Raw genomic sequence first — 25,509 nt, forward strand, 5'->3', positions numbered from 1 at the left:
TGTCAGTCCCATCTAAAAAGATGTAGATAGACATATGACCAAATATCTGGGTACCATGGCCCAGCCATGTTGACATACGACAGTAATTATAACAGCAGAGAAGGGCCCTGTTCTTCCCACACCTTAGAGGGGTTTGCCGTCTGTATTATTTATTATGCTAGATAGAGGCAGTCGGTAGGAGCCTTCTGAGAGTTTTGTTTCCAACAGCTCTGGATGCAGGAAATGCACCTCTGCCTTTCCTCTGGCCCGTGCACTCCTGGGCCTATTTTCTGGCCACGTTGGGTGGAGTAAATGCTGGGTGAGGTCCTGCAGGTGTCACATGAGCTGTGGAGCTGAGCACCAGAAGCCCCCACTTGCTGACCATTCCAGCACCTGTTTGCCCAGTGACAGAACTAAAATCCGAGCCCAGTTCAGCCCGTGCCTTGCTGTGTGTCCCTGAGCAAGCCAATCCCCTCTCTGGGTCTCTTTTTCCTCACTGCTTTCATTGACTCTGAGCTCCAGGCCACTGGGTACAGGGCAAAAGGGAAAGAGCCTGGGAAGCTGACCCGCGTCCCCTGTAAAATGTTACCTGCTCAATGAGGGTCCTGCTCTGAGCACTTTGCAGGTATTATTTTATCCCCATGTGAACCCTACGAGAAAGGTACTATTCTTATCTTCGTCTTACAGATGGGGAAATCAAGGCCATGCTGGGCAGCAGACGATGTGCTCAAGGATATGCACCGAGCATGTGCCAAGCCCTCAGAATCAGGCTCCAGGGCTGTGTCTTGAATCGTGAGAAGCTCACGCCCTCCCAGGAGCAGCTGGAAGGCTAAGGACCAGAATTGCAGGGCTGGGCACAACTCCAAGCCAAGGAAGCCAGCTGGCAATGCTCTGTGAGTTTCGATTTCCTGTCTCTCTCCGCATGTGAGTTTTGTTTTCAGGCTCCCCACGTGAGAGCTGCGCGTTCTCCTCTGCCTCCCGCCCTGCCATTAGCTGTCACCTCAGCAGCCAGCAGAAGCCATGGGCAACTGGGAGTCCCGTCTGTATTCAGTGCCTCCTCAGAAACTGGGTGAGTTTGTCCAGAACTCCCTGAGACCCTTTGAAGATTGTCAGAACAAGATCGACAAGACCGTGAACACCATCTGTGCTGTCCTGCAGGAAGCTGAGCAGTTCCCCCTGGTCATAAGTGTGGCTAAAGTGAGTACAGGGCTGGGGTCAGGACTTCTGGGAGCCAGGAGGCTCCACAGCTCCCGGAAGGCAGAGTGACTTAATGCTGAGCACCTACTGTGTGTCAGGCCCTGGGCGCATCATTTTGCCTCGCCACACTCAAGATGATGAGATGGTGTAAGGTTTAGAAGCACAGGCTGGGAAGCCAGCTCTGCCCCTTACTGCTGTGTGACCTGAGGCAGGTTGTTTGACCCCTCTGTGCTTCAGTCTCTGAATCCATAAAATGTGAGAGGAGTACTACCCATCTCAAAGTGTTATGAGGCTTAACTATGTAATGTTCTTAGTCCAGGGGCTGGTACATAGTTAGTGTTCAAAAACTAGCTGTGATCACTCACTGCGATTGTTTCTGTCCTTCCCATATTGCAGAGCAATGCTGAGGTTGGGTGAGTTTAATGAAACCACCCAAAGGCTGCTCTGTGGTTTCTCAACAGCAAGAGGGAGTGGCTCTCATCAGGTAGAAATGTTTCATGCTATGGGCACAAATCCCAGGGCTGATGCTGAAGATTCTGGGCCTTTGGAGAGGAATGGGCCCTGGGAGCGTGCCAGGACCCTAGGGTCAGGAGGGGTTAGGGATCCCCCTCTCCACCCTCATGGTCTCCAGCCAAGGCCACAGTGCTCTGACTGCTGCCCTACACACACGCACTAGCCTCAGCAGCAGAGGTGCCTGGGCACTCCAGATCTCCCTGTGGGGGCCCAGATGAGGAAACTGAGGCATGGGGAAGTTGTTTCACAGCTGGCACCAGAGCTGGGATTTTAGCTCGGGTAAGGATGGGAAGACATGCCCTTAACCACTGTGCCATCCTGCCTCTGCTATTGTTAACTTTTTTCTCATGAAAATAAAACATACAAAAATAACGGTGCAGGGATCTAATCACACAGCCTGATGGATTGCCACAAACATACATGCGCAACCTACATCCAGATAGAGAACTGAAACATTTCCAGCCCCTAAGAGCCCCCAGGCCCCCTGTCCAGTCACTACCCCAACCCTCAACTACTCTCCTGACTTCTAACAGAAGATTTGTTTTGCTGGTTTTTAAAATTTGCATAAATGTAGGGTGATCAACCATCCCTGTTTGTCTAGGATTGAGGGGTTTTCTGGGACCTGGACCTTCCCGTGCTAAAACTGAGAAAGCCTCCAGTAAACCAGACAGGTTTAATGAAATCACGCACTGTGTGGCTTCAGTGTGTGGCTTCCTTGGCCCATCCTGCTTATGAAACTTACGTTGTCGTGAGCAGGCATTTCGCTGCTGTATAGTGTACCATTGTGCGAATACACATATCCGTCCATTCGATTGCTGATGGTCATCTGAGTTACCTCCAGTTTGGGGCTATTAGGAAGACAACTGCTATGCACATCCTGATTCAGTTTTGGGGTGGACAAATGGACGCCTGCCACTCAAGTTTAAGGCTATGATGACAATTGTGTCTCTTGCTTGAGTTGACAAATACTACTGCCTCCTGAGGTACCCTGTGACCCCAAATATTCCAGGGTCTCACATCTGCTTCTCTGTTGTTGGCAGGGTGGCTCCTATGGCAGGAAAACGGTCTTAAGGGGCAACTCCGATGGTACCCTCGTTGTCTTCGCCAGTGACTTTGAGCAATTCCAGGATCAGACAAAAAGCCCATCTGAAATCCTCCACAAAATCCGGGACGTGCTGAGAGTCTGGCAGCTCACAACGGAGTTGGCAGCCCAGGTGGAGGTCCAGATGGTCAGTGGTACGCTCACCATCCAGCTGTCCACAAAGAGGCAGAGCATCACTTTCAAGGTGCTGCCTGCCTTCAATGCTCTGGGTGAGTGCTCCTGGGGGTGCGGGGCGTTCAGGTCTGGGGAGGCGTGTGGAGAGAGCAAAGCCAAAGGGGTGGCAGACAGCTATGTGGGTCCCCTATGCTGAGACGGGCAGATAGCCCTGGTGCTTTCCAAAGTGGGGGTTCCTTCCTACCCAGGGCTTGCTCTCACCTCTAGAACTCTTCTACCCTCCCCTGACTGACTCCAGAGAAAATGTTCTGGACCCTGGAGTCTAAAGCAGAGCTTCTCCAACTATGATGTGCGCACAGATCACCAGGGAACCTTGTTCAAATGCAGGCTCTGATTTAGGAGATCCGGGGCGGGGCCCAGGGTTTTGTATTTCTCACCAGCTCCGTGATGCTGCTTCTGGTCTATGGGCCCCACTTGGGGATTTAGACTCGAATAAATGTTGGTTAGAGGAAGAAGATGGGGCAAACATCTGGGGGAGGTCAGCTGGTGCAAGCATGGGGAGTTCGCCTTCTGACCAGGTCAATATCAAGGCAAGGACTTTTCATGGGTGACCAGTGGGGTGAATGGATGGATGATTGGATGGATGGATGAGACTCAGCATAGTTACAGATGAGTCTCAAGCACAGGTACATGTATAATCACAAATGTAAATGACAGAGCTGAAATTCAACCCCTTATTGAACAAACACGAAAGGAAAGGAATGTCCTCAGGGTCACGTAGCCAGTTACTGGGCAGAACTAGAATGAGAGCCCAGGTCTTCTGAGCCCCAGGCCAGGAGGCCTCTAAGGTGGAGACACACGCGTACCTTGATGACTCGCACTCACAGAAAGGTGACCTAGTTCAGAGAAAAATCTGCCAGTTTGGAAGGTAGGCAGCCCAGAGTTCTTATCCTGGTCCCATTACTTAACCACTTTTGTCAACTATAAGATCAGACTTGTAACAGCTAGCTTGCAGAGCCTTCTGGACAATAAGGGTTGAGAGTATCTATGTCCCTGCTTCAAACAAGGGCTGGAGTCAAGGTGATGAGACACAGTGTGACTCAGGATTCTCAGGAAATCCTACATTCTCTCCTCTTGTTCAGAGCAAGGTAGTTGGGGACCAGGCCAGAGTGCCCTCTGCTGGTTCACCCCATCGCGCAAGGACAGTGTAAGAACCAGAAACACGCTCTTTGCACGTGGTATCCAGAAGCTGCCACCAGATGGTGGAAGAGCTATACATTCTAAACTAACATCCCTTTCTAGAAGGACACACTAATGGTTGCTTCCTGAGAAAAGTAGTAACCCACTGGGGAATTCTGAACTTACTTTCTTTACAAAACATTAGCCCAACTAATCTGGTGTACTCTCCATGCCAGCTCCAGGCCAATTTCCTTCCACTCTACGTCTCTTCCCACAGCTCTGTACCACCACTGCTCTCTCCCCACGGTCTTTGATTCAAAACACCACTCTTCTATAGACTTTCTGGTGTGTAAATTAGCAGCTGATTGCACTGACCACATCAGAGTTTTGTGAGGCTTGCATATTCCACTGCACATGACGGGCTTAAGCTGTGCCTGCACTAGAGGAAGCACTCACAGATGTCAGCTATACTGTTACAGTCGTTGACAAGGATGGAAGCTCTTTCCCTCAACCTCCTTTCATGCTCTGTGCCCAGAACCACACCCACTCATGGTAGGAGGTCAGTAAATGCATGTCTGGGTGAATGAAAAGCACAAGCCAGCCACGTGTCAAGTTTGTACACGGAGGTGCTCAGCCAGCAAGAATGGAAACCCTTTCATTAAATTCTGTGACCTGTTGACATCTCTCCTGCTGCATTTACTTCCTTGCCTCACATCAGGGATTGTTTCTCAAACTCCAGTGGGTATCAGAATCACCCAGGAAACTTAGAAAAAAATACAGAGGCCTGAACTCTCTCCACTTAGGTATCAGATCTCCTGCCAAGCCCACCATGTGCACTGGCATGGGTGGTCCCAGCTTAGCTGTGCAGCAGGATTCTGCTAGGCAACCCAGTTTGGGAACCACTGCCCTGCCTCACCCCATCACACAGGGTCCAGCTCTGTGGAGCATGTGCCTGCCCATAACCTCCATCTCCAGCCTCCAGGGCCCTGCTTTACCTGGCCCGCCTCCTCAGAGTACTTGTACCCTTGATTCTCTGAAATAGAACGTTCACTGGATGGGCTCCGTAATAGCAGAATATATTGCATGTGATATAGAAACTTTATTTTCTTCCAGCTCTGTGCCAACTGTGCCAACACCATGTTTTAAAGAAGCTGTCCTTTCCCTACTAATTTGGAACTCCCCCTTTTATTATTTATGATTGTGCTTCCTGTCCCTCCATTTGGTTCTGCTGATCTGGTCTTAGGTCAGCACCATCCCATTTTCTCGACAGTCATTTTAGACTTCAGGTTATTATCTAGCAAGGGAAGCCAGCTCGTAGCTTTTATTACATACCCCAGTCCCCTTAAACATTAAGCAATTGATGTGTGCTATCAAACCACACTGGACCCTCATTGTTGACTCTCTGAGACCAGATTACATGAATACCGGAAATTCTGTTTCACAACAGGCTTGAGCGACAAGCCCAGCACCTGGACCTATTTAGAGCTCAAAAGAGCCTTGGATCAGACACACTCTAACCCCGGTGAGTTCTCCGTCTGCTTCACAGAACTCCAGCAGAAGTTTTTTAAAAACCACCCCAGAAAACTGAAGGATTTGATCCTCTTGGTAAAGTACTGGTATGAACAGGTAACTTTCAAATTGTTTATCTAGTGCTATCATCCATTTCCTTCCTACTGAGATTATTTACATCTAGTAAAGTAAAACTATGTTATGTATACAGCTCAGTACATTTTTATATCCCTTTAAGCAACATTCAGATCAAAACTGGACACATTCCTTCACCCTAGTCACTGCCTCAAGTCCCCTCCCAGTTAATACTCCCCCCAAGCAAACCACTATCAAACATTTGTCACCGCAAATTAGCTTGGCTTGTTTTTGAACTTGTCAGTGGAATCATCTGCCTTCTTTTGCCCAACATTATGTCTGAGAGATTTGTGCGTGTCATTGTGCTGGGGCCTGGGTTTTCACTGTTTTGTAATTGTGTTAATACACTATGCATTTATCTATTCTGTCAAAGGACATTTGGGTCTTTTCCAAAGTGGGGTTATTATGAATGAGGTTACTACAGATATTCCCCTACATGCCTTTTTGTGAATTTAAGCACTCATTTCTCTTGGGTAAATATGCACAAGTAGAACTGCTAGCTTATGAGGTGTATGAATATGAACATGTATGTATATGTGCATATACCTACACACGACATATTTGTATATATATATGTGCATGTAATATATAAAGTATGTATAAAATGTTTATATTTTATAAATATAGATATATATTAAATATTTAGATTATCTATATATATATATATATATTTTTTTTAACTTTGGCAAATACTTCTAATAGCTTTCCCAAATGTTGTACTTACTTGCACTCCCATCAGCAATGTATTATAGTTTCAGGTGCTCTACATCTTTGTCAACACTTGATAGTGTCAGTCCATTGAATTTTAGGCATTATATCATATTAGTCACTGCTGGAAGGGCAGTGACTTCCTATAGACTTCTGGTTTCTTGATTTCAGACTCTTGGCATGGGAGGACCTGGGTTCCCAAGTTCACCATTGCCCCTTTCTTCTACAGTGCCAGGAAAAGCTGAAATATGCACCTCTGCCACCTGTGTATGCTCTGGAGCTGCTTACAGTCTACGCCTGGGAACAGGGTTGCAGAACAGAAGACTTTGATATAGTTGAAGGCATCCGGACTGTTCTGGGGCTAATCCTGCAGCAGGAGCAGCTGTGTGTCTATTGGGTCATCAACTACAACTTCGAGAATGTGACCATCCGGAACATCCTGCTGAGCCAGCTCCGATCATCGAGGTATGAACTTGCCATGCTCCCCTCTTTACCTGTTCATCTGCAAGCCAGGCTGCCCTCCCATAGAATAAGGTTCAGCCTGTCCTTGCCAGCCAAGGATGTGCCAAAAGAATGCCAGTGGCAGTGGGTGGGAGGCGAGGGGAGGACTGCCTGAAAGAGGGAATCCTGGCCAGTGTGCTTCACATACCAAAGGTCATGACATTTTGTCTGCTAAACAGACACTTGGGAGATGATTCCCCTTATAGAAGGATGGGGCTAAGAGAGATGAAGGGGTTGGCAGGAAGAGGAGATCATTTTATTATGTTATGAATGGAGTATCTCTGTAAAGCCAAGAACAGAGGACCAGAGTAGCTAGGTGTCTTCAGCAAAGCCCTTCAGCAATCGAGAGGAACCTCAGGACTTAGAATCCAAGTTACCAAATGCCCAGTCCAGGCCTTTCCCTCAAACTGATTTCTTCTCCCACAAGCAGGTCAAATGATTTTTTTTAAATCTAATGGGATGTTATAGGCCAGTAATCCTGGATCCAGCAGACCCAACCAATAATGTGAGCAAAGATAAGATGTGCTGGCAACTGCTAAAAGAAGAAGCTCGAATCTGGTTGTCTTCCTCTGGTCTGAATGAGTCACCCGGACTATCCTGGAATGTTCTGGTGAGAGAGCTTTCCAAATATAGCTCTAGGCATGCTGCAGGGTGGGCCTCTGGAAGCCAGGGTACACTGTGTACTGTTTCCCTGGGATGGCCGCGACAAAGTGCCAAGCACTGATGGCCTAAAGCAACACAAGGGGATTTTCTCACAGGTCTGGTGGCTATAAGTCCAAGATCAAGGTGCTGGCGGGCTGTGCTCCCTCTGAAGACTCTCTCTGGGGGAGGAGCCCCCCTTGCCTCTTCCAGCCTCTGGTGGTGGCCAGCAGTCCTTGGCTTGCAGCAGCGTCATCCTAATCTCTGCCTCTGTTGTCACATGACCTTCTTTCCTGAGTCTTCACAATGTCTTCCCTCCATGAGTGTCTGTCTCTGTCCTCTTATAAGGATACCAGTCACATTGGATTAGGACCTACCCTAATGCCCTCATCTTAACTTGATTATGGCACAAAGACCCTATGTCCAAATAAGATCACATTCACTGGAGCTAGGGACTTGAACATATCTTTTAGGGGTACACAATTCTACCCATAACATGCCATCAGAAGCCTCGCCTTCCATTAAAGTGATGGTGAAGTGCAAAATTAAACAAAGAGAAAGGTTGGGGGTGGGGTGCCACCAGCAGATGAGAATTCGATTCGTTTCTGCAAGAGAGAGAGCCGGCAAGAGGTGGTGGCATATAAAACGGAGCAGAGTGCAAGGGAAATGGGTGGCAGTCAGCCCCGCAGATGCCAGGACCGCTCTGAGCTCCATTCAAGCAGGTGTGTTGGGCAGGAATGACAAGTGGGGCTGGAATCTGGAGCAAGGGGCTGGCTGTGAGACAGATGCACTGGCCTTCCCTCCACATCTGCCAGAGGGAAAGCAAGTCGGCTGACGCGGCCTGCGCTACTCCCAGGGCTCATCAGAGCACAGCCCGAGTAGGACAGATTCTCAGGCTAGACATGGGGACCGACGTGACTTTTCTGAGGGTCATGGTAGGGAGGGGTGTGTGTAGCCAATGCACCATCTGAGGCCAGACATGTTAACCAAATTCCACATTTCACAGACACAGGACTAATGCATATCTAGATTACGGGAGGTAGGGATATACATTTCAATTACACTGAAATCTGAGGGCCGATTGAGCAAAGACCTGGGATGCAGTGAGGCTGTAAATGAGCTATCAAATTCCTGGGCCTGGAAGTGAAGAGGCCTGTGGGGCGGGCAGGTTCTGAGTCCAGGAAGACCCTTAGGACGGCGCTGGATCCACCCGGGCTGTCCAGGATGATCCCCCATCTCCCAATCCTTAATTTGATCACATCAGCAAAGTCCCACTTCCATACAAGGGAATGCATTCACAGGTTCCAGGGCTTCGGATGTGGGCATTTGAAGGGGTGAGTGTGTCCCTGTCTACCCACCACAGCAGCAAGCATACGGCCTCTGTAGACAGGCCTGCAGGGGAGGTCACCTCTGAGCAGGTGGCAGGGAGCTGAGCAGAGTCTCAGGAGGGGGGTCATGGCCTGTGGTACATGGGCAGCCCCCACCATCTGAGCTTTGCTCCTGAAGGGTAGAGAACTGTATGTCTGGGCGTGTGTCACACCCCATTTAGAAATCAGAGTATGGTTTCTTCCCAGACAGGACCACATGTGCAGGGAAGGGAACAGGTCCCACCCTCCATGGTCCCAAATGATTAGAGAGCAGAGAACTGTCCTTTCTGACTGAACACACAGCACCTCCACGCTGATCCCAGGCAGCCCTCTCTCCAGCATCCTCACAACCCTGGTGTAGAGGATTGACTAGTGTCCCCAAACTCATGTCCACTAGGATGCTCAGAATGTGACCTTCTTTAGACATAGGGTCTTGGTAGGTGCCACTTAGTCACAATGAGGTTGGTCATCCTGGGTTAGCACGGGCCCTGAACGCAGTAACTGGTGTCCTTTTAAAAAGACGCATGGAGACAGACACACACGGAGAAGGCCATGTGACAACGTGGCAGTGATGGGAGGGACGGAGCCACAAGCATTGGGAGGCCAAGGGCTGCTCGAGCCACTGGGAGCAGGAAGGCACAGGAAGCCTCCCCCGTGGAGCCTTCATAGGGAGCACAGCCCTGCTGCCGCCGTGATTTCAGACTTCCGGTCTCCAAACCATGGTTGTAATTTGCTACAGAGGCCCTGGGAAACCAGTGCACCCAGGCACAGTGTGGTTAAGAAAGGCTGATAGAACCTGGGAAAGGAGTGTGATCATCCGAAATCCGCAGCCTGCAGTAAAGGGGAAAATAAGGGCCAGGGAAGCTGGAGAAGCTGAAGAGCGCTGGTCAATAGTAGATGCTGCCATAGCTGGAAGTAGAAATCAGCCAGCAGGTTGGATCTGGGGCCATCATAAACCCAGCCAGAGAAGGGTCACATCTGTCTTGGGGGGCAAGGAGCAACCGGGAGAGGTTTTGTTTGTGGGGGTCTGCTCCCACAATTTTCAGGTATGCTCTGGGGATCTGAATGCAAGAAGTGAAGGTGGCAACGGCCAGCAGGAGGACTGGAGGACAGGAGGGAGTGGTGGGGGGTGGGGTGGAGGGCCCAGACCAGAAGGGAACACGGCCCGGCTGCTCACAGCAGGCGCGTCCCCCTCCACAGCCAGCACCGCTCTACACCACCCCTGGCCATCTTCTGGATAAGTTCATCAAGGACTTTCTCCAGCCCAACAAAATCTTCCTAGAGCAGATCGAGAGGGCTGTTAAAATCATCCGTACGTTCCTTCAACATAATTGCTTTCAACATTCGACTACGAAGATTCAGAAGATTGTCCAGGTGAGTGCTGGCCCTCCCCTTGAGGGGTATTACTGGCAGGGAGCTAAGAAGCTGGGGAGCTCTGCCAGGCTGTGTCCCACCAGAGGCCTGGGGCAAAGCAGGAGGGAGGCGGGAGATGGGCGAGGAGGACGCAGGTGCTCAGTGCTGGGAGCCCGGGCCCCGCCCACGCCAGTACATTAGCAACTTCCGGTTGTGCGCTCCCTTCCGAGGGCTGCTGGCGTCCTGGCTGGGTCTGGGCTTGTGGCTGCACCACTCAGACCTCTGCCTCTGTCTGCCCATCCTCTGTGTCTCCTCCCTTTCTCTTCTCTTCTGAGAACAACCGTCTTTGGATTTAGGACCCACAGACCCCTAACTCAGTTACCTCTACACGGACCCCTTTTCCAAATAAGTTCCCATTCACACGTTCCCAGCAGACATATCTTTCGGGAGCCACCATTCAAATGACTGCAGATTCTAAGCTCTGTGTATACTGAACCACAAAGTGACCTCTTTCTTGCTTCAATGACCAGAGCCTGATTCGTCCTGCCAACCAAGCTAGAGATCCAGCAGCTTTGGCCGTTCTTGTCCACGGCTCAAATGTCAGAGACTGACACACTGCCCTTCATCTGTTGGCCCCCCTCCAGATCACTGTGTGCCCCTGGTCACAAGGAGGCAGGGAGGAAAATGCTGACTTGTGCGCTAGGACAGGGTGTGTGTGTGTGTGTGTGTGTGTGTGTGTGTGTGTGTGTGTAAAACACTTGGACAGGGGTGTGTGTGTGTGTGTGTGTGTGTGTGTGTGCACGCAACACTAAGGTGGTATGGGAACCAGTACCAATATCCCATGGGTGTTGAGCAAAGTCCCACTGAGATTAACTGGACTGAAAACAAGGCAAATTCATGGTCAATGTTAGAATTGTCAGACCTCCCGTTTCCTTCCTAAGACCCCCATTAATGATAGTAAATAAATAAGAAAAGGTATGATGACACACTGAAGAAGAAAATGGGAAGAGAACCCTTGGCGGAAAACAGGTTGCTTTTTATCTCCTGAAGTTGGTTGCAAGCTGGAAAGGGTTGTCTGCTGGGGGGACTGGAAAGGCGCCCCCCCCCGGGGAATGTGAGGAGGGGTGTGTGGCCGGGGAGGAGCCAGTGAAGGCCAGGCCAGCAGGCCAGCTGTGTGACTAGAGGGGGCTGGGATGGGGATTAACTGAGCACCTGTATATAGGACACAGAACACCCTCCCCTCGCCCCAAGCCTATGTAGCCAGGCATTTACTACTATGGGTAAAATAAACATTTGCTCTACAGAAATCAGATGAGCCTTCTGGGGACAACCAGGACAACAGGTGTGAGGGTTGGTGCTCAGAGCAAAGCCCAGCACACTGTGGCATTAGGACGGTCCTCTGGTGGCAGCTGGCTCCCCCCCGCTAGCCCCCAAAGAAACCCATTAGCCAAGGAGCTCAGCCTACAGGCAGAGCTCCCCAAAAGAAACAGAATGAGTCTGAATCCTGCATAGGCTGCCTCATGCAGGAGTTGCCCAACCAGGGCCAGCGAGCTATGAATGGTTTTGACATTTTTACGGAGTTGGAGAAGGGGAAGAGGGAGGAACAAGAAGAAGGGAAGACGTGGAGAAGCAGACCTGGCAGAAACATACACAGCCCACAAAGGCTAAAATGTTTACCACCTGACCCTTTTCAGAAAGTTCGCCGACCCCTGTACCTAAGCATGAATACCCAGCTATCCAACTATGAATCTGACATACCTAACTATGAATACCTAGACTATCATCCAGTGATCCCTGGACTGCAAGAGGGAATGGACGAATCATGGAATAGATGAGAATGTCCAACGTGATTGCATCCACTTTGATTCATTTCAGGTCCCCAGGACTCAAACAAAGCTCAGTACTCTTTAGGAGAAATGTGTAAGAATTTGGCTTGAGAAGTGGGTAATCTGTAACTAACACCTCAGTAACAACTCAGTTACAACAACTTGTGTGTAAACAAGCCCATCAGGGGCGTGAGATAACCACCTTTGGGTCCATATGATTTTGTTGGTTTGACTTGGGATGCAGCCCTAACTGGACCCTAACTTGGAAGTATGTCATTAATCAGCCCAATGCGTGCCAGCTGACGGGGGTCGGGATCGTGGTCTAGAAAATACTGTATCTCAGCTTGCCTCACCTCACTAGGGAGGGTCAACCGCCAAGGGCACAGCTCTGAAGAACGGCTCGGACGCCGACCTTGTCGTGTTCCCAGACTGGCTGAATAGCTACACCTCCCAAAAAAATGAGAGATCCAGAGTCATCAGAGAAATACATAAACAGCTGCAAGCCTGTCAGCAGAAGCTGGATTTGGAAGTGAAGTTTGAGATTTCAAAATGGAAGGCTCCCAGGGTGCTGAGCTTCTCACTGAAATCCAAAGTACTCAACGAAAGCATTGACTTTGATGTCCTGCCTGCCTTTAATGTGTTAGGTAAGACCCCCGAGGCCTTAGCATCTGGAGGAGGGAGACAGATTCGAGAGTGGTGGTGGGAGGGTGGGAGGGGAAGCCAAGTGACTTAGTAATGGGCTGTGGGTCCAGTGTCCCCAGCAGGTGGCATTAATCATGGCAGCAACGCCTTACACCTGCATACATGTTCATCCTCATTCCACATTTATGTATTCCGAGGATGCCCAGGACCCATACATATCTTACATTCCCATGGTATCATTCACCATATTTATCAAAGAATGGGGTACACAGGAGTTCTATACACACTTACAAATAAAATGCCTTCAGTCCCCAGTGAAGGAAAGTAAAGAGCAGACTGTGGGGAGAATTCTGACACAAGGACAGGAAATCTGGGCATTCACCTTCACTCTTAGGCAGAAATCTCCTTTAGAAATTCAGTTCATGAGTGACAGATACATAATGGTATATTAAGAGAAACCAGGGCTAGTGCAGGCATTTCCCAAATCCAAATCAAGGAGACTCTGGTACCTTCCCTCTGAATGGTTCTTAGCATCTCTAGAAAGAAAATAACAGTATAGATTGGGGGTTGGCTAAGTTTTTTTTTGGTAAAAGGCAAATAACAAATGCTTTCTTCTTTGAGGACTATATGACATCTGTTACAACTCTTCAACCCTGTCACTGTAGAAAGCAGCAGAGACAATACCTTAACAGGCAGGGCAGTGTTCCAACAACTTCACTTACAAAAACGAGAAGTGGGCTGGATTTAGCCTGCCATAATTAGCAAATTCCCAATCAGCATTACAGGTCTTTCTGTGGTCATGGGAATATTCTATTTCTCTGCTCTGTTACCTATTGAGAGTTTGAAATGTGGTCGTGTGACTGAATTTTTTATTTTATTTCCCTTTATTAATTTGAGTGCAAAAAGCCACTTTGGCTGGTGGCTACCATATGGGACAGTGCAAATCTAGATAATACTTAAATAATACCACCTATACTCATCTAGACCATACAATTTTAAAAAAATATCTCATTACTCTGGAGATGCTCCCAATATCTTAGACACTGGCAATCCAAACACACTAATAGAGTTTAAAGTAATCTCCCAGGATTAATTATTTGTCAAAGATGTTTCAAAACCTTACTGTCTATACATATTAAGGTGTAACGTAAATATCTCCCCATGCTAGGCCACAAGAATTCCCACACTGCCCCCAGCCCCAGTGTCTATTCTGAGCTCATCGATCTGTACAGCTCCTCAGATGCCCTGGGGGGAGAATTTTCTACCTGCTTCACGGAGCTGCAGCGCAACTTTGTTATTTCCCGGCCCACGAAACTGAAGGATTTAATTCGCCTGGTGAAGCACTGGTACAGACAGGTATGACAGGCCTTATTCCAGCCCTCTGGTTACTGTGTTACCAGTGACCATTAACTGTCACCATTAAACTGGCAAGTCAAGGACTCTGTGTACCCATGTTCTCCCATGCTGGCGGCTGAGTCACTCTAGGGCATCTGCCCACTCCTTAATCCCAAGTGTCTGTAGGTTTCCCATCACTAACCCCATGAGGCTGGGTCAGGCATAGAGCACCTCCTACCATCCAAGCTGCTGCATGTGGTTTATTTTGCATTTGCTCTGACACCCGGTGAGTCTGCAGGAATTCAAGCTATCCTGCCTACAAGGGACAGACAGAGCTGGGGTTTGCATGCCTGTAAATCACCAGCATGGCTCACCTGCTGCTCAGTGTCCCTAATTAACAGACACAGATGCATCTCTGGGAAGGCAGGTCAAGGCTACAGGTGAGACCAGGGACTGCATTTTCTAGATCTGTTTGCTTCCATCAACTGTCTTATACACAGGATAGTTTCTGCATATTTTCACGGCAGCAAACATCTGGCACAATACCAGTTCTTTCCTAAGTGGTCTCCTTTCTGTGTCCAGCTCCCTGAAGCCTGAGCTGGAGGCTGAGCCTGTGGTTTCCATCCCAGAAAATCAGAGAAATGGCTTGACACTCAGCCCCTGAGCACTGCAGGGCTCAGTGCTACCATGTGACCTTGAGAAGCCACTTCACTCCCCAAGCCTCCATCTTCATCTAAGACAGCCATCCATGCCAGCTTATAGGGTTGCAGAGGATTAGAAATGGCATAGGTAAACAGCCCCACAATTAGCACATGGTGGATTTTTGTTAAATGGTGGCTATAGTATAACTCTAGGAAGTCATATATGGCTTCCTAGAAACCTGCATGTGCCTCGTACAAGCTGCTGATTGAGTCCCTGCAGACATGCATTGCTCAGACCTCCGCCAGCCAACCAGCCCCACCAGCATGGCACCTCGTGGGCCAGTGGTCCTGCTGCAGCACTCACAGTCAGGAATGCGCCATCTCTGCAGCTCTCAGGGGGCTGGTGGTGCCTCCCTCCTCTAACCAGTATTGTCTGATGTTCCCACTCTCCCTTCAGTGTGAAAAGAAATTAAAGCAGAAGGGGAATCTACCCCCAAAGTATGCCCTGGAGCTGCTCACCATCTATGCCTGGGAGCAGGGCAGTGGCACCACGAATTTTAACACCGCTGAAGGTTTCCGTACGGTCCTGGAATTGATCACAAAATACCAGCAGCTCTGCATCTTCTGGACGGTCAATTACAACTTGGAAGATGAGACAATGAGGAACTTCCTACTGACCCAGATCCAGAAAACCAGGTGCCTCCCACCCAGCCCCTCCTTTTCTCCATCTGCTTCCCTCCAACATAATTCCAACAACCCGGCTTCACTTCTCTGGGGTCGTGATTCATTATTCTCATGGGAACCTTTTTGGGAGGTGGGCAGTACCCAGCAGTCCCCCATGGCCTCCAGTGCCACCATCCTTGGGAAGCAGGAGACAATACCATCTAGAAGAAGAGGACGCAGATACCAGGTCCGTGACTTGCCTTCATCTTTCTCTGTCGCAAGGGAAAGCACGGATTCATTAGCAGGCCCACGAGACACGCAGGTTGGAAGCGTGTCCCTGAGAAACGATGCCAGCATTCACGGCTGATATCCTACAGGGTTTTCTATCAGGTCAGGTTTTCTCTGCCCTCTCAGGCCTGCATCCCGCCAAGCCTGTGTAGCCTCCAAGGAGGGCGAGGAATCTTAGTGCACCTGCTCAGCACCACCAGCAGGGGGCAGAAGCAAGGGACACAAAAGAAGAGGAGACGAAAGGAGGCTTGAGGAGGAAGAGGGAGAAGTGGGTTGCCTCCCATGGGGGTGGCCTGCTTGACATTAGAGTGGGTTAAATTACATATCATATTTCAGTTGGTCTGAATGGAGATGTTTATATTTTGCATTCATATGTACAATAGTTATATATAACTCTTACATATATTATATAACTATTTTATATACATATATAAAATAGCTTACAAAACATTTTTTTATACTATTCACTTGCTTTTTTTTTATTAGGTATCATAGATATACAATCTTATGCTCAGGTTTCACATGAGCAACACTGTGGTTACTACATTCCCCCCTATTATCAAGTTCCCACCACATACCCCATTAGTCAGTCACTGTGCATCAGCGTAGTAAAATGCTATAGAATCACTACTTGTCTTCTCTGTGTTGTACTGCTTTCCCCGTGCACCCCCCCACATTATGCATGCTAATTGTAATGCCCCTTTTTCCCCCTTATCCCTCCCTTCCCACCCACCCTCCCCAGTTCCTTTCCCCAACTGTTAGTCCACTCTTGGGTCCTGTGAGTCTGCTGCTGTTTTGTTCCTTCAGCTTTTGCTTTGTTCTTATAGTCCACATAGGAGTGAAATCGTTTGGTACTTGTCTTTCTCTGCCTGGCTTATTTCAAGGATACTGCTTTATTGCTGAGGGTAGAATGGACCCCCGGTGTCTGAAAAAGTGTCTCTTTAATGCCTCTAACCCTCATTTAGGCCTGTGATCTTGGACCCAGCCGAACCTACTGGTGACGTGGGTGGAGGGGACCGTTGGTGTTGGCATCTTCTAGCAAAAGAAGCTACCGAATGGATGTCCTCTCTGTGCTTCAAAGATGGGACTGGAGAACCTGTTCAAGCATGGAAAGTGCCAGTAAGAATAATCTAAAGGAAGTGCCATCTGGAGTTGGCCCCATGCCAGGCTTAAATCAAAGTGCTCCTCCCACTGTAGCAATTTAGAATTCACTCAGCTGCAAATCACAGATAGCCCCGCTCAGCAGCTTAAACAACTGCTTTTTCTTTCCATTACCAGACATCCCAAGGCAGGCAATCCAGGACCCACGCAATAGCTCCCTCGTGCTTTCTCCCACCGTTGCTCCCACCGAAGCACTACTGACATTCAGGGTGGATAGTTCCTTTAGTTGGGGCTCTCCTGGGCAGGGCAGGCCCACCAGAGGCCAGGAGCACCCCCAGCATGACAACCAATTTCTCTAGACATTGCCAAATGTCCCCAGGGACACAGTCATCCCCAGCTCTTTCTGGCTCTGTCTTCTTTAGTTGTTGATTTTAGTCCGCACAGCATTGTACCTCCAGGTGGTGGGTTCATGGTCAAGGCAGGAAGAAGAGAACGGGGAAGATACCTCCCCAGGGGCTCCTCTTAGCAGCCTCCTCCAGCAATTCACTTACATTTCATCGCCCAGAATGGTCATGTGGCGGCTACCTGTAACTTCAGAGTGGCTCCAGAGAGGCAGGTGAGGATGAGTAGATGGGAGGTAGGTTGGCCAACCAAGAACATCTGCCACACCTGTCCAAACCTCCACCTCCTATCACAATACCTGCCACCAGGTGGGCTTGGCTCCCCCAACAAGTTCTTTCTAAGCACAGTTTCTCAGCCTCGGCAGCTATTGACATTCTGGCCAGATAATTCTTTGCTGTGGAGGCTGTACCCTGCGTTAGAGGATGTTTGACCAAGTCCCAAGGCTCTTCCCACGAGAGGCCACCCAGTAGTGACAGTCAGAAATATCTCAAGGCATTGCCTCTGACCCACTGGGAGCAAAATCATCCCTGACTGAGACCCTGCTCTCGAGGACACCCCGCCCACTCCAGACTCAGTTTTAGTTATCAAAATCTCCATTACCAACAAGTACCAAAAATGTGTCCCTGGTAATGGTTACCCTTTCAGATACATTATTTTTCTCCTGATTCTTTTTAACCAATAGTTTCTCCTGCTTAGCTTCAACTGTTTATGCTTGCACACATATTTCTTTCTTTCTAGACAGTGCAGACACCAGGAAGTTGTGGAGCTGGGATGTATCCTATTACCCAAGAGATGTTCTCATTCAGAATTTGTAGAACCCTGGAATAATAATGCTAGAAGAAACCGCTAACGGTTATCTTGCAGTTGCTTTTAAAGAATCAGTTCACTGCACAAGAGTGACCCAGATATGGCCTTCTCTTGACCATCCCCACCACTCCTTCCTTCCTTCCTTCTTCGGCTCCTCTTGAAATGAAGACCACCGAGTCCTTCCAAAAGTCTCTCCTTGCTGAACTGTTGCTCTCCGAGTGACCTACCTTATCAAAAATATCTGCTCTCATGCAGCCTTATGTACTCTGTATGTCTGTGGTCACTCAGTATTTTTCCAATGAGCTCCTTCCCTTTCCTTCAAGGCGCAGAAGAGAGATCTCTCTAGACTCCCAAAGTGAAGCCCTTTACCGGCCCCGGGGCTCACATGACTCCAGGGCCTCACTCTCACACTCCGCTGGCCCACCCACACCCTGTCTGTTTCTCCCCATATGCAGAAGCCCGTCTGCCTCTGCAGACCTGAAGGTCTCCTAAACCAGTCGTGACCCAACCTCTCCTTAGACCTTCAAATTCTTGGATTATAACTGTTTCCTGGTATTTATATTAGCCTGTTGTCTTTTCCATCTGAGCCTACCTTTTTTCCCCCACACATGAATGTCTTTTTGCCAAGTCTAAAGGTTTTATCCTCTGGCATTAGCTTCAGAGATACTCGAATGTCTAAGGTTTTAACCTCTACTTATATGTCTACTGATATATCTACTTACATGTCTACTGAGTTTTATTACTGATGCATATGCCAACAGTCATATAATAAAGAATGTATCTGGTTTTTATCCCCAGTTCACGGCCCACAGCTCCAAAAACCCTTGGAAATTCCTGATAGGGAAACCTTTTGTATTCATAAGCAGCCCCTCCAACCACCTTGCATTTATGCCAGTGAGGTTTGGGCCCTTAGGTAGTTTAAGGGAGGAATTGGCCATGCCAGAAATGCCAAGCCCTTGATTAGAGGGGTGAAACTTTCAGCCCCATTTCCCACCCTCTCAAGGGGAAAGGGGCTAGAGATTGAGTTCAAGCACGTGGCCAATGATTTAATCAATCGTGCTTTTATAATAAAACTCCAATAAAAACTCTGGACTGCAGGGCTTGGGGAGCTTCCTGGTTGGTGAACATACCCATGTGCTGGGAAGAGGGCATATCCTAACTCCGTGGGGATGGGAGTGTTTGTGCTTGGGGCCCCTCCAGCCCTTGCCCTCTATGGGTCTCTTCATCTGGCTCTTCCTTGGTATCCTTTGTAATAAAATGGTGATTGACATATAGTGCTTTTCTGAATTCTGTGGGTCATTCTAGTGAATCATTGAACCTGAAGGGGGGGTCATGGGAACCCCTGCACTTGTAGCCAAGTCAGACAGAAGTATGAGTAGTCTGAGGTCCCCACCTGCAGCTGGCATCTGAAGGGGAGGCAGCCTCGCTGGAACTTGGCCCTTTCACGTGTGGCATCTGCACTAACTCCGGGCAGTGTCAGAACTGAACTGAACTGAACTGAACTGAACTGAACTGAACTGAAGTGAATTGAATTGAATTCACTGAATTGATTGAATTCATTGAATTGAATTGAATTGAATTGAATCGAATCGAAGGACACCACTACTGCCTGGAATGCAGTTCTGCTGGAATACACCACTACTCTTGTCTAGAACAAGGGTAAAGGAATAGCTCTGACTGGAGGTTGAAGAAGGAAAGAATGACCATTCTAAGTTCACGTCTACTGAGTCTACAACCAGGTACCAGAGCCTTCTAGATGCCTGCACTTGCACTAAACACATAGTTAAGAAACTATAAGATGCTGCCCCATCCTCACAGGGCGGAAGGTGTACCCAGAGGAGCTAGAACACATAGCCCTAAATCCCTTAAATAAAAATGAAGGGCAACTTAACAACCACGTGCTAAGCGGTATGTACATAAAGGACTAAGACCAGTAAGAATAAAGCGAGCAACTCAAGGCACCAGAAAGGCAGGAAGGAACCATTTTGGTCTGTTTCGTCAATGTCTCCTCAGCATTCAGTAGACAAGTAAGTTTCTTAAGAGCAGAGATAAGAAAGAGTTCACACTGATCAAGAAACATGTGATCCTTGATCACCATTGGAAATAATTAGGGCACCAACACTTTTTTCATAACATTGGCAACAAACAGCAATATAGGAAATAACTAAACACGGCCTTCTTGTACAAACTATTTCAGGACAAACAGCTACAACAGATAATGAAAAAATATTTTTTACAAAATCTATTTTAATATATATTGAAAGGATGACAAATTAGAAACATCACCATTTTGCAACCTCTGGTCGAATAAATGTCAGGCAGAGATGCACTCATTAGAGGAAGTGCTGGTGGAGAACTCTCTGGTAGTTGGGGTGCAGACTGTCACCTCCTAAACTTGCAGATTAATCAAAGCACCAGTAGGAAAGAGACACCCAGGAGTAGTGTGTCTGCTGGTGGGAGGCAGTAGGAAGTGTACAACACCATTCATTACGTGTTTTTTGCCAAACCAAAGAAAAAAGGGAGTTGAGTTAGCAAATTCCAGAAAAAATGTGTAGGCCAGACAGACCTCATAGGAAAAGAACATCAAAGAAAGGAGAGAAAGAAGGACAGAAATGTGGAAGAATGTGTGTTCTTAAAACCACAAAAGGGAAATAATCCAAGATACACAAGGATCCACAAAAGAGGAATATAGCAAGAGTCCAGTTAAGTAGAGTTAAAGGGCAAGGTTCGAGGCCCATAGTCAACTCTCGGTTACCCCGGCAACGAGGTCCCCACTTGCAGGAAAGGAAGGAAGCAATGATTAGAAGTGGGGCTGCACGGGGCAAGCGGCCCATGGTGCAGGAGGAGTTTGGAAACAGCTTGAGTGGCAGACCACAAATGAGGCCACGAAGAGGGAGAATTTGTGGATCACGAGATTATCTGGAGCCCACACCGTTCTGGAGGGTTTCATCTGCTCTGGCCTCAGGCATCTCCAGCTGAGTTTGGCCAAATCTGAGTGGTAAAATTTTAACAATTTTTTGGTTCTGTTTCTTGGCATCAGGGCCTGGGGTGAACCCCCAACAAGGAAAAGGCAACAAAAATTCTCTCCTGGGGGTGTGCTGTGTGGGCTGGCCTGGGTGGGGTATAGACCTGGAGGGAAGAAGTCAGCAAGGGACTCCAGTAACCTAACCCAAACAAAAGGGTCCCATCTGAGCACCAGTGGTGCCCAGCATGCATGCCTTGGGTGAAGTTCCTCGAAGAGGTGCCACATCCCAGCCATTATCCCTCCATTGCAGGGCCAGGCTGGGAATTGCAAGGGAGAAATTCTCGTGTTCTTAGGGATGAGGCTCCGGCTGACAGAGCTGGAAGTCGTCACCAGGAGAAAGGCTCAGGTATTTGGGGGCAGGAGGGTAGGTCAGGAGAAAACCTTTCCCCAAAGGTTGGCCATGGTGATGGCCAGAACAATGGGAGAATGAGGTAGACAGCAGGCGACCACTGTGAGCTCTGGCAGCAGGAGGAAAAAAAATGTCCCTGGACCCCCAGGAGACTGGAAAAGCAAGAGGGGGCAGGCAAATAATAGCCCTAAAGATGTCCATGTCCTACCCCTGGAGCCTTTGAATCCGCCACCTGACAAAAGGGACTTTGCTGCTGTGATCAAGTCGAGGGTCTTGAGGTGAGGAGAAGATTCTGGATTATCGAGGGGGAGCCAGTGTTACCACATGAGCCCTTTAAAAGCAACGAGCCCTTCCCACATGAAATTGGAGAGATTTGGCAGAAGAGGAGGCAGGAGAAGGCCTGGGCTGCTGGCTTGATGCAGTTTGTCATGAACAGGGAATGTGAGTGACCTCTGGAGGCTTAAGAATGACACCCACCCCCTCCCAACCCCCGACAGCTGGTGAGGACACAGGGCTCAGTACTGCGATTAATCGGCTGAAACTGGGCTCTGCCAACAACCTCCCCAGAGCCTCCACTAGGAACGCAGTGAGGCCAGCACCTTGATTTTGGCCTCGTGGGACGCAGCACAGAGAAGCCAGCCTGGTCTATAGGCTGTCCAACCTACACCCCCGTGACATAATGAACTTGCATTGTTTTAAGCCACTGAATTTGGGTAATTTGTTTTGACAGCACCTGTCACAAAGGGACGGTGGTGGTAAGCCGCTCTGGGACTGGGCCTGCTGGGAAATCAGCCCTCCCCTCCAGGAGCGCAGTCATCCCGTGCCTGCTCCCATCTGAGCCCAGGGAAGGCTCCCCCCATGGGGCAGGGAAACCAATTCTCCTGCCCCCCAGAACTCCCAGCACCACAGCGAGGGTTGAGGGCCCATGCCAACGATTCTCCAGCAGCCTACATTTCATTGCAGTTCTGATACTGCCTACCCAGAATCAGGGTGGACCCCAAAGATTAAGGGCTCTGCCCCCACCTCCATGTCAAAGCCCGTCCAAGTCCAGGCCCCCAGTACTTCCAAACAACAGGTTATAAAGTGCGGGTTCCACAACTCCCTCCTCAGATTCCAAATTTTGCTAGAATGGCACACAGAGCTCAGGAAAGCCATTCACTTACTAGGTCAGCGGTGGGTCACCAAAGGCTGCGCTCAGGGACAGCAGGAGGGCCCTCTCCCAGGCTTGCTGGGATCTGCAGGCCTCTGTGCGCTGGGGGAGGGCTGGGAGGAGGGAAGGGGGGGAGAGAGAGTTCTCGGCTTCTTCTTGGCTCTCCCTATTTCCCCTGCTTCCTCCATTCCCACCATTAAAGGGAAAGACTGGTTTTCTAACAATTTCATGTATAATTTCACTCTGGGCATGTCACTCACCCGTGGCAGGTAGTTTCAGCTGTCCGGGCCGCCGGGGTCTGTCCCCCGAGAGCTACGTGTGCCCTGCTCCCAGCCTCATCCTTCCCTCTCGTGCCCTCTGCCCCCCACCTCCCTCCTTGTCCGCCGGCTGCCTGATCCGCTCCTGCGCTCTTTGCCCTCTGCAGCCTGGCTCTGCTGCCCATCTTGTGGCAATAGAATGAAATGCGCCTGAGCAGGAAGCGGGAAAGTCCAGCCACCGCGACTGAGTAGGGCAGGTTCATTCTGAATCATGATCCCTACAATAAGGCACCTTTAAGCAATCTGTTACTTCCACGTACAGTTCATTAACTACTCACTGGGAATAAAGAAGGAAAAGCTGGCTAATGGCTCTAAAACAACTTTTTCTTCTAATTCAATTGCCCGCACAGCTAGGGGCACAGCACAGACTCTACCGACGTAATCCACTGTGGTATTTCTGCAATCACCCTAAACTGCATATTTAAGGAACAAGTCTTTCCACTTACCTGGGATTTGGACGTGAGGAATGCAGGTCTGGCAGCTCTGCAGGCTTTCTTGCTCCGAACAATTCCCTTCTAAAACGCTTGTGCAGGACAGCCTAAAAAATAAATGGAGCTGTGTTCACCGATCAGGAGACTTAACATTGGTAAGATGGAAATGCCACCCGAAGTGAGACACAAATCCAGTGCAATCCCCATCAAAATCCCCATGGCATTTGTTAGAGGAATGGAAAAAGTCATATGGAATTTCGAGGGACCCAGGGCAGCCCAAACAATCTTTGAAAAAAAGAACAAAGTCGGAGGACTCACATTTGCTGATTTCAAAACTGGGCATAAAGCTTCAGTAAATCAAAACAGTATGGCATTTACATAAGAAAAGACATATAGACAGACCAATGGAACAGAACTGAGAACCCGGAGGTAAATCTTCACATCAAGAAACTGGAGCCCTTGTATGTTGCTGGTGGGACCATAAAATGGTGTGGCCATTGTGGAAAGAGTCTGGCAGTTCCTCAAAAAGTTATACACAGAATTTCCATATGACTCAGCAATTCCACTCCTAGACATATACTCAAAAGAACTGAAAACAGGCACTCCGACAGATGCTTGGATAGGAATATTCATAGCAGCATTATTCATGCTAGCCAAAAGACGAAGACAGCCCAAGGGTCCATTAACAGAGGAACGGACACAAACTGCGGTCCCTCCACACCATGGAATATTATTCAAGCATAAAAAGAATGAAGCGCTGACACACCCCACATCATCGATGGACCTTTAAAACATCATGCTAAGTCACAGAAGTCAGACACATGAAATAATGGAATTATTGCTGAATGGGTACAGTGCTTATGTCTGGGATGATGCTGAGTTTTAGAAACAGAGGTGATGGTCACACAGCACTGTGCATGTAGTTAAGAGTCCATGTGCACTTAAAAACAGTTAAAACAGTGAATCATATGTCAGACATACTTTACCACAATAAAAATAATAGTATATATATGGAACTGGAAAAATACTTCAATTAATTCACTTAAAATAAGAATCACTTAACATGTCATACATTACGTTCCAGTTAATTGCTAACTTTTCAAACAGACAAAATCAGGTTCTCTTCTCTTTTTTTCCAATAAAATTGTATCTTTCACTCAGAAACAGCCCAGTCTGAGCACATATCCACATCTAAGTGTTAGGCCTGGAGGGATGTTGGAATACAGACTAATTTCATAAAGGCATTGGTGAATGCCTTTACATCTAGACATCTTTTGTTTCTCTAAGATCATAAAAATATGGAAAACTAAAGAAACCCTGGACTCAAATGAATAGTCACCTTAGCACCATTAGCAGTAGACAGGACCAACTTCGTAATTTGCAGAATTATGTGCAAAATGAAAATGCAAGACCCCTGTCTTGCCAATGGTTTTCAGCCCCGTACAAGTTCACTATGGATTCAATGTGACCAAAGAAATGACAGTAAAATGCCCCTGGGGAAAGGGCCACACCCAACTTTACTCCCATGATGGCAGGTCAATCACTAGAATCCCGTCCACTCACAGTGAGTCTGCATGCAGCAAGCTGGTCTCTACCTCTGGGCCTCTCCACCCATGCAGCCATCTCGGTCTCTGTCCTCAATGCTGCCACCACTTCAGTCTCTGCTCTGCTCTCCTGTAGCCCTGCAGCCGTGCCTCCAGGTCATGCAGAGCACTGGGCGGAGCTCTTTATATAAAGTCAATAACAATGCATTGCCCACACGTGTGTAGTGAGCCAGCCAACCAGGGCCAGGTGAGAATCCTGGCCACAGGAACTTTCATTTTATCCACAATCCCCAACTGAGTTGGATACCTGACATCCTTCCCACCTCCACAAATTACTCCACAGGATTCAGTGCTTGCCTCCTTCTTCACCACAGCCACTAAACCCACCCACCTGTCCCCACCCTAACGCCACTGTCCTCCTCCACAGCGCACACTCCCACCCAACCAGGTCCAGCTCGGGCTAACCTCTAGCTCATAACTCTGCTCAAGGGCTCCCGAGAAACACCGCAGAAGCTAACTACACTGTACCACACCCCCACCCCATTCATCGGAGGCCAAGCTGGGCTCAGCTCTGTGCACCCTGTCCAAGAAAGAGCAAACAGAAGCTGCCGGCCACTAAGTATCCTGTGTGCTTGGCGTGGAGCTTTTCTTTGACAATCTTGTTTGATTCTTGCCTGTGAGGTGGAGGCTTT

The 25,509-nt window shown here is 48.7% G+C and overlaps 1 protein-coding gene and 1 long non-coding RNA gene across 6 annotated transcripts in view; one reads left to right on the forward strand and one right to left on the reverse strand.

Moving 5' to 3' along the window:
* Nucleotides 1-25,149, reverse strand: part of LOC108384392 (uncharacterized) — a 49,767-nt gene extending 24,618 nt beyond the window's left edge. Inside the window, exons 1-2 of one of the 3 annotated variants that reach the window (XR_012125836.1) lie at nt 24,837-25,149; nt 23,289-23,380 (exon numbers count right to left, since the gene is read on the reverse strand). This is a non-coding gene — a long non-coding RNA (uncharacterized lncRNA). The remainder of the gene's footprint in view (nt 1-23,288; nt 23,381-24,836) is intronic. The other 2 variants (XR_012125833.1, XR_012125835.1) reach the window with 2 other exon arrangements.
* Nucleotides 890-19,275, forward strand: OAS2 (2'-5'-oligoadenylate synthetase 2). 3 transcript variants are annotated; one of them, XM_073223559.1, is made up of 11 exons: nt 890-1,048; nt 2,730-3,000; nt 5,532-5,710; nt 6,666-6,901; nt 7,406-7,547; nt 10,144-10,317; nt 12,484-12,766; nt 13,933-14,120; nt 15,198-15,436; nt 16,657-16,810; nt 17,933-19,275. In XM_073223559.1, exons 2-11 carry the CDS (start codon nt 2,916-2,918, stop codon nt 18,020-18,022), a joined length of 1,770 nt encoding a protein of 589 aa, XP_073079660.1. In that variant the 5' UTR covers nt 890-1,048; nt 2,730-2,915; the 3' UTR covers nt 18,023-19,275. The 3 variants fall into 3 exon arrangements, with proteins under 3 accessions (XP_073079660.1, XP_017496839.3, XP_017496841.3); XM_017641350.3 differs by having other exon boundaries at nt 922-1,176; XM_017641352.3 differs by having other exon boundaries at nt 923-1,176; nt 16,657-19,275.
* Nucleotides 25,150-25,509: the final 360 nt, after the last annotated feature.

This window comes from Manis javanica, chromosome 15 (assembly GCF_040802235.1).
Source record: "Manis javanica isolate MJ-LG chromosome 15, MJ_LKY, whole genome shotgun sequence".
Taxonomy (NCBI): domain Eukaryota; kingdom Metazoa; phylum Chordata; class Mammalia; order Pholidota; family Manidae; genus Manis; species Manis javanica.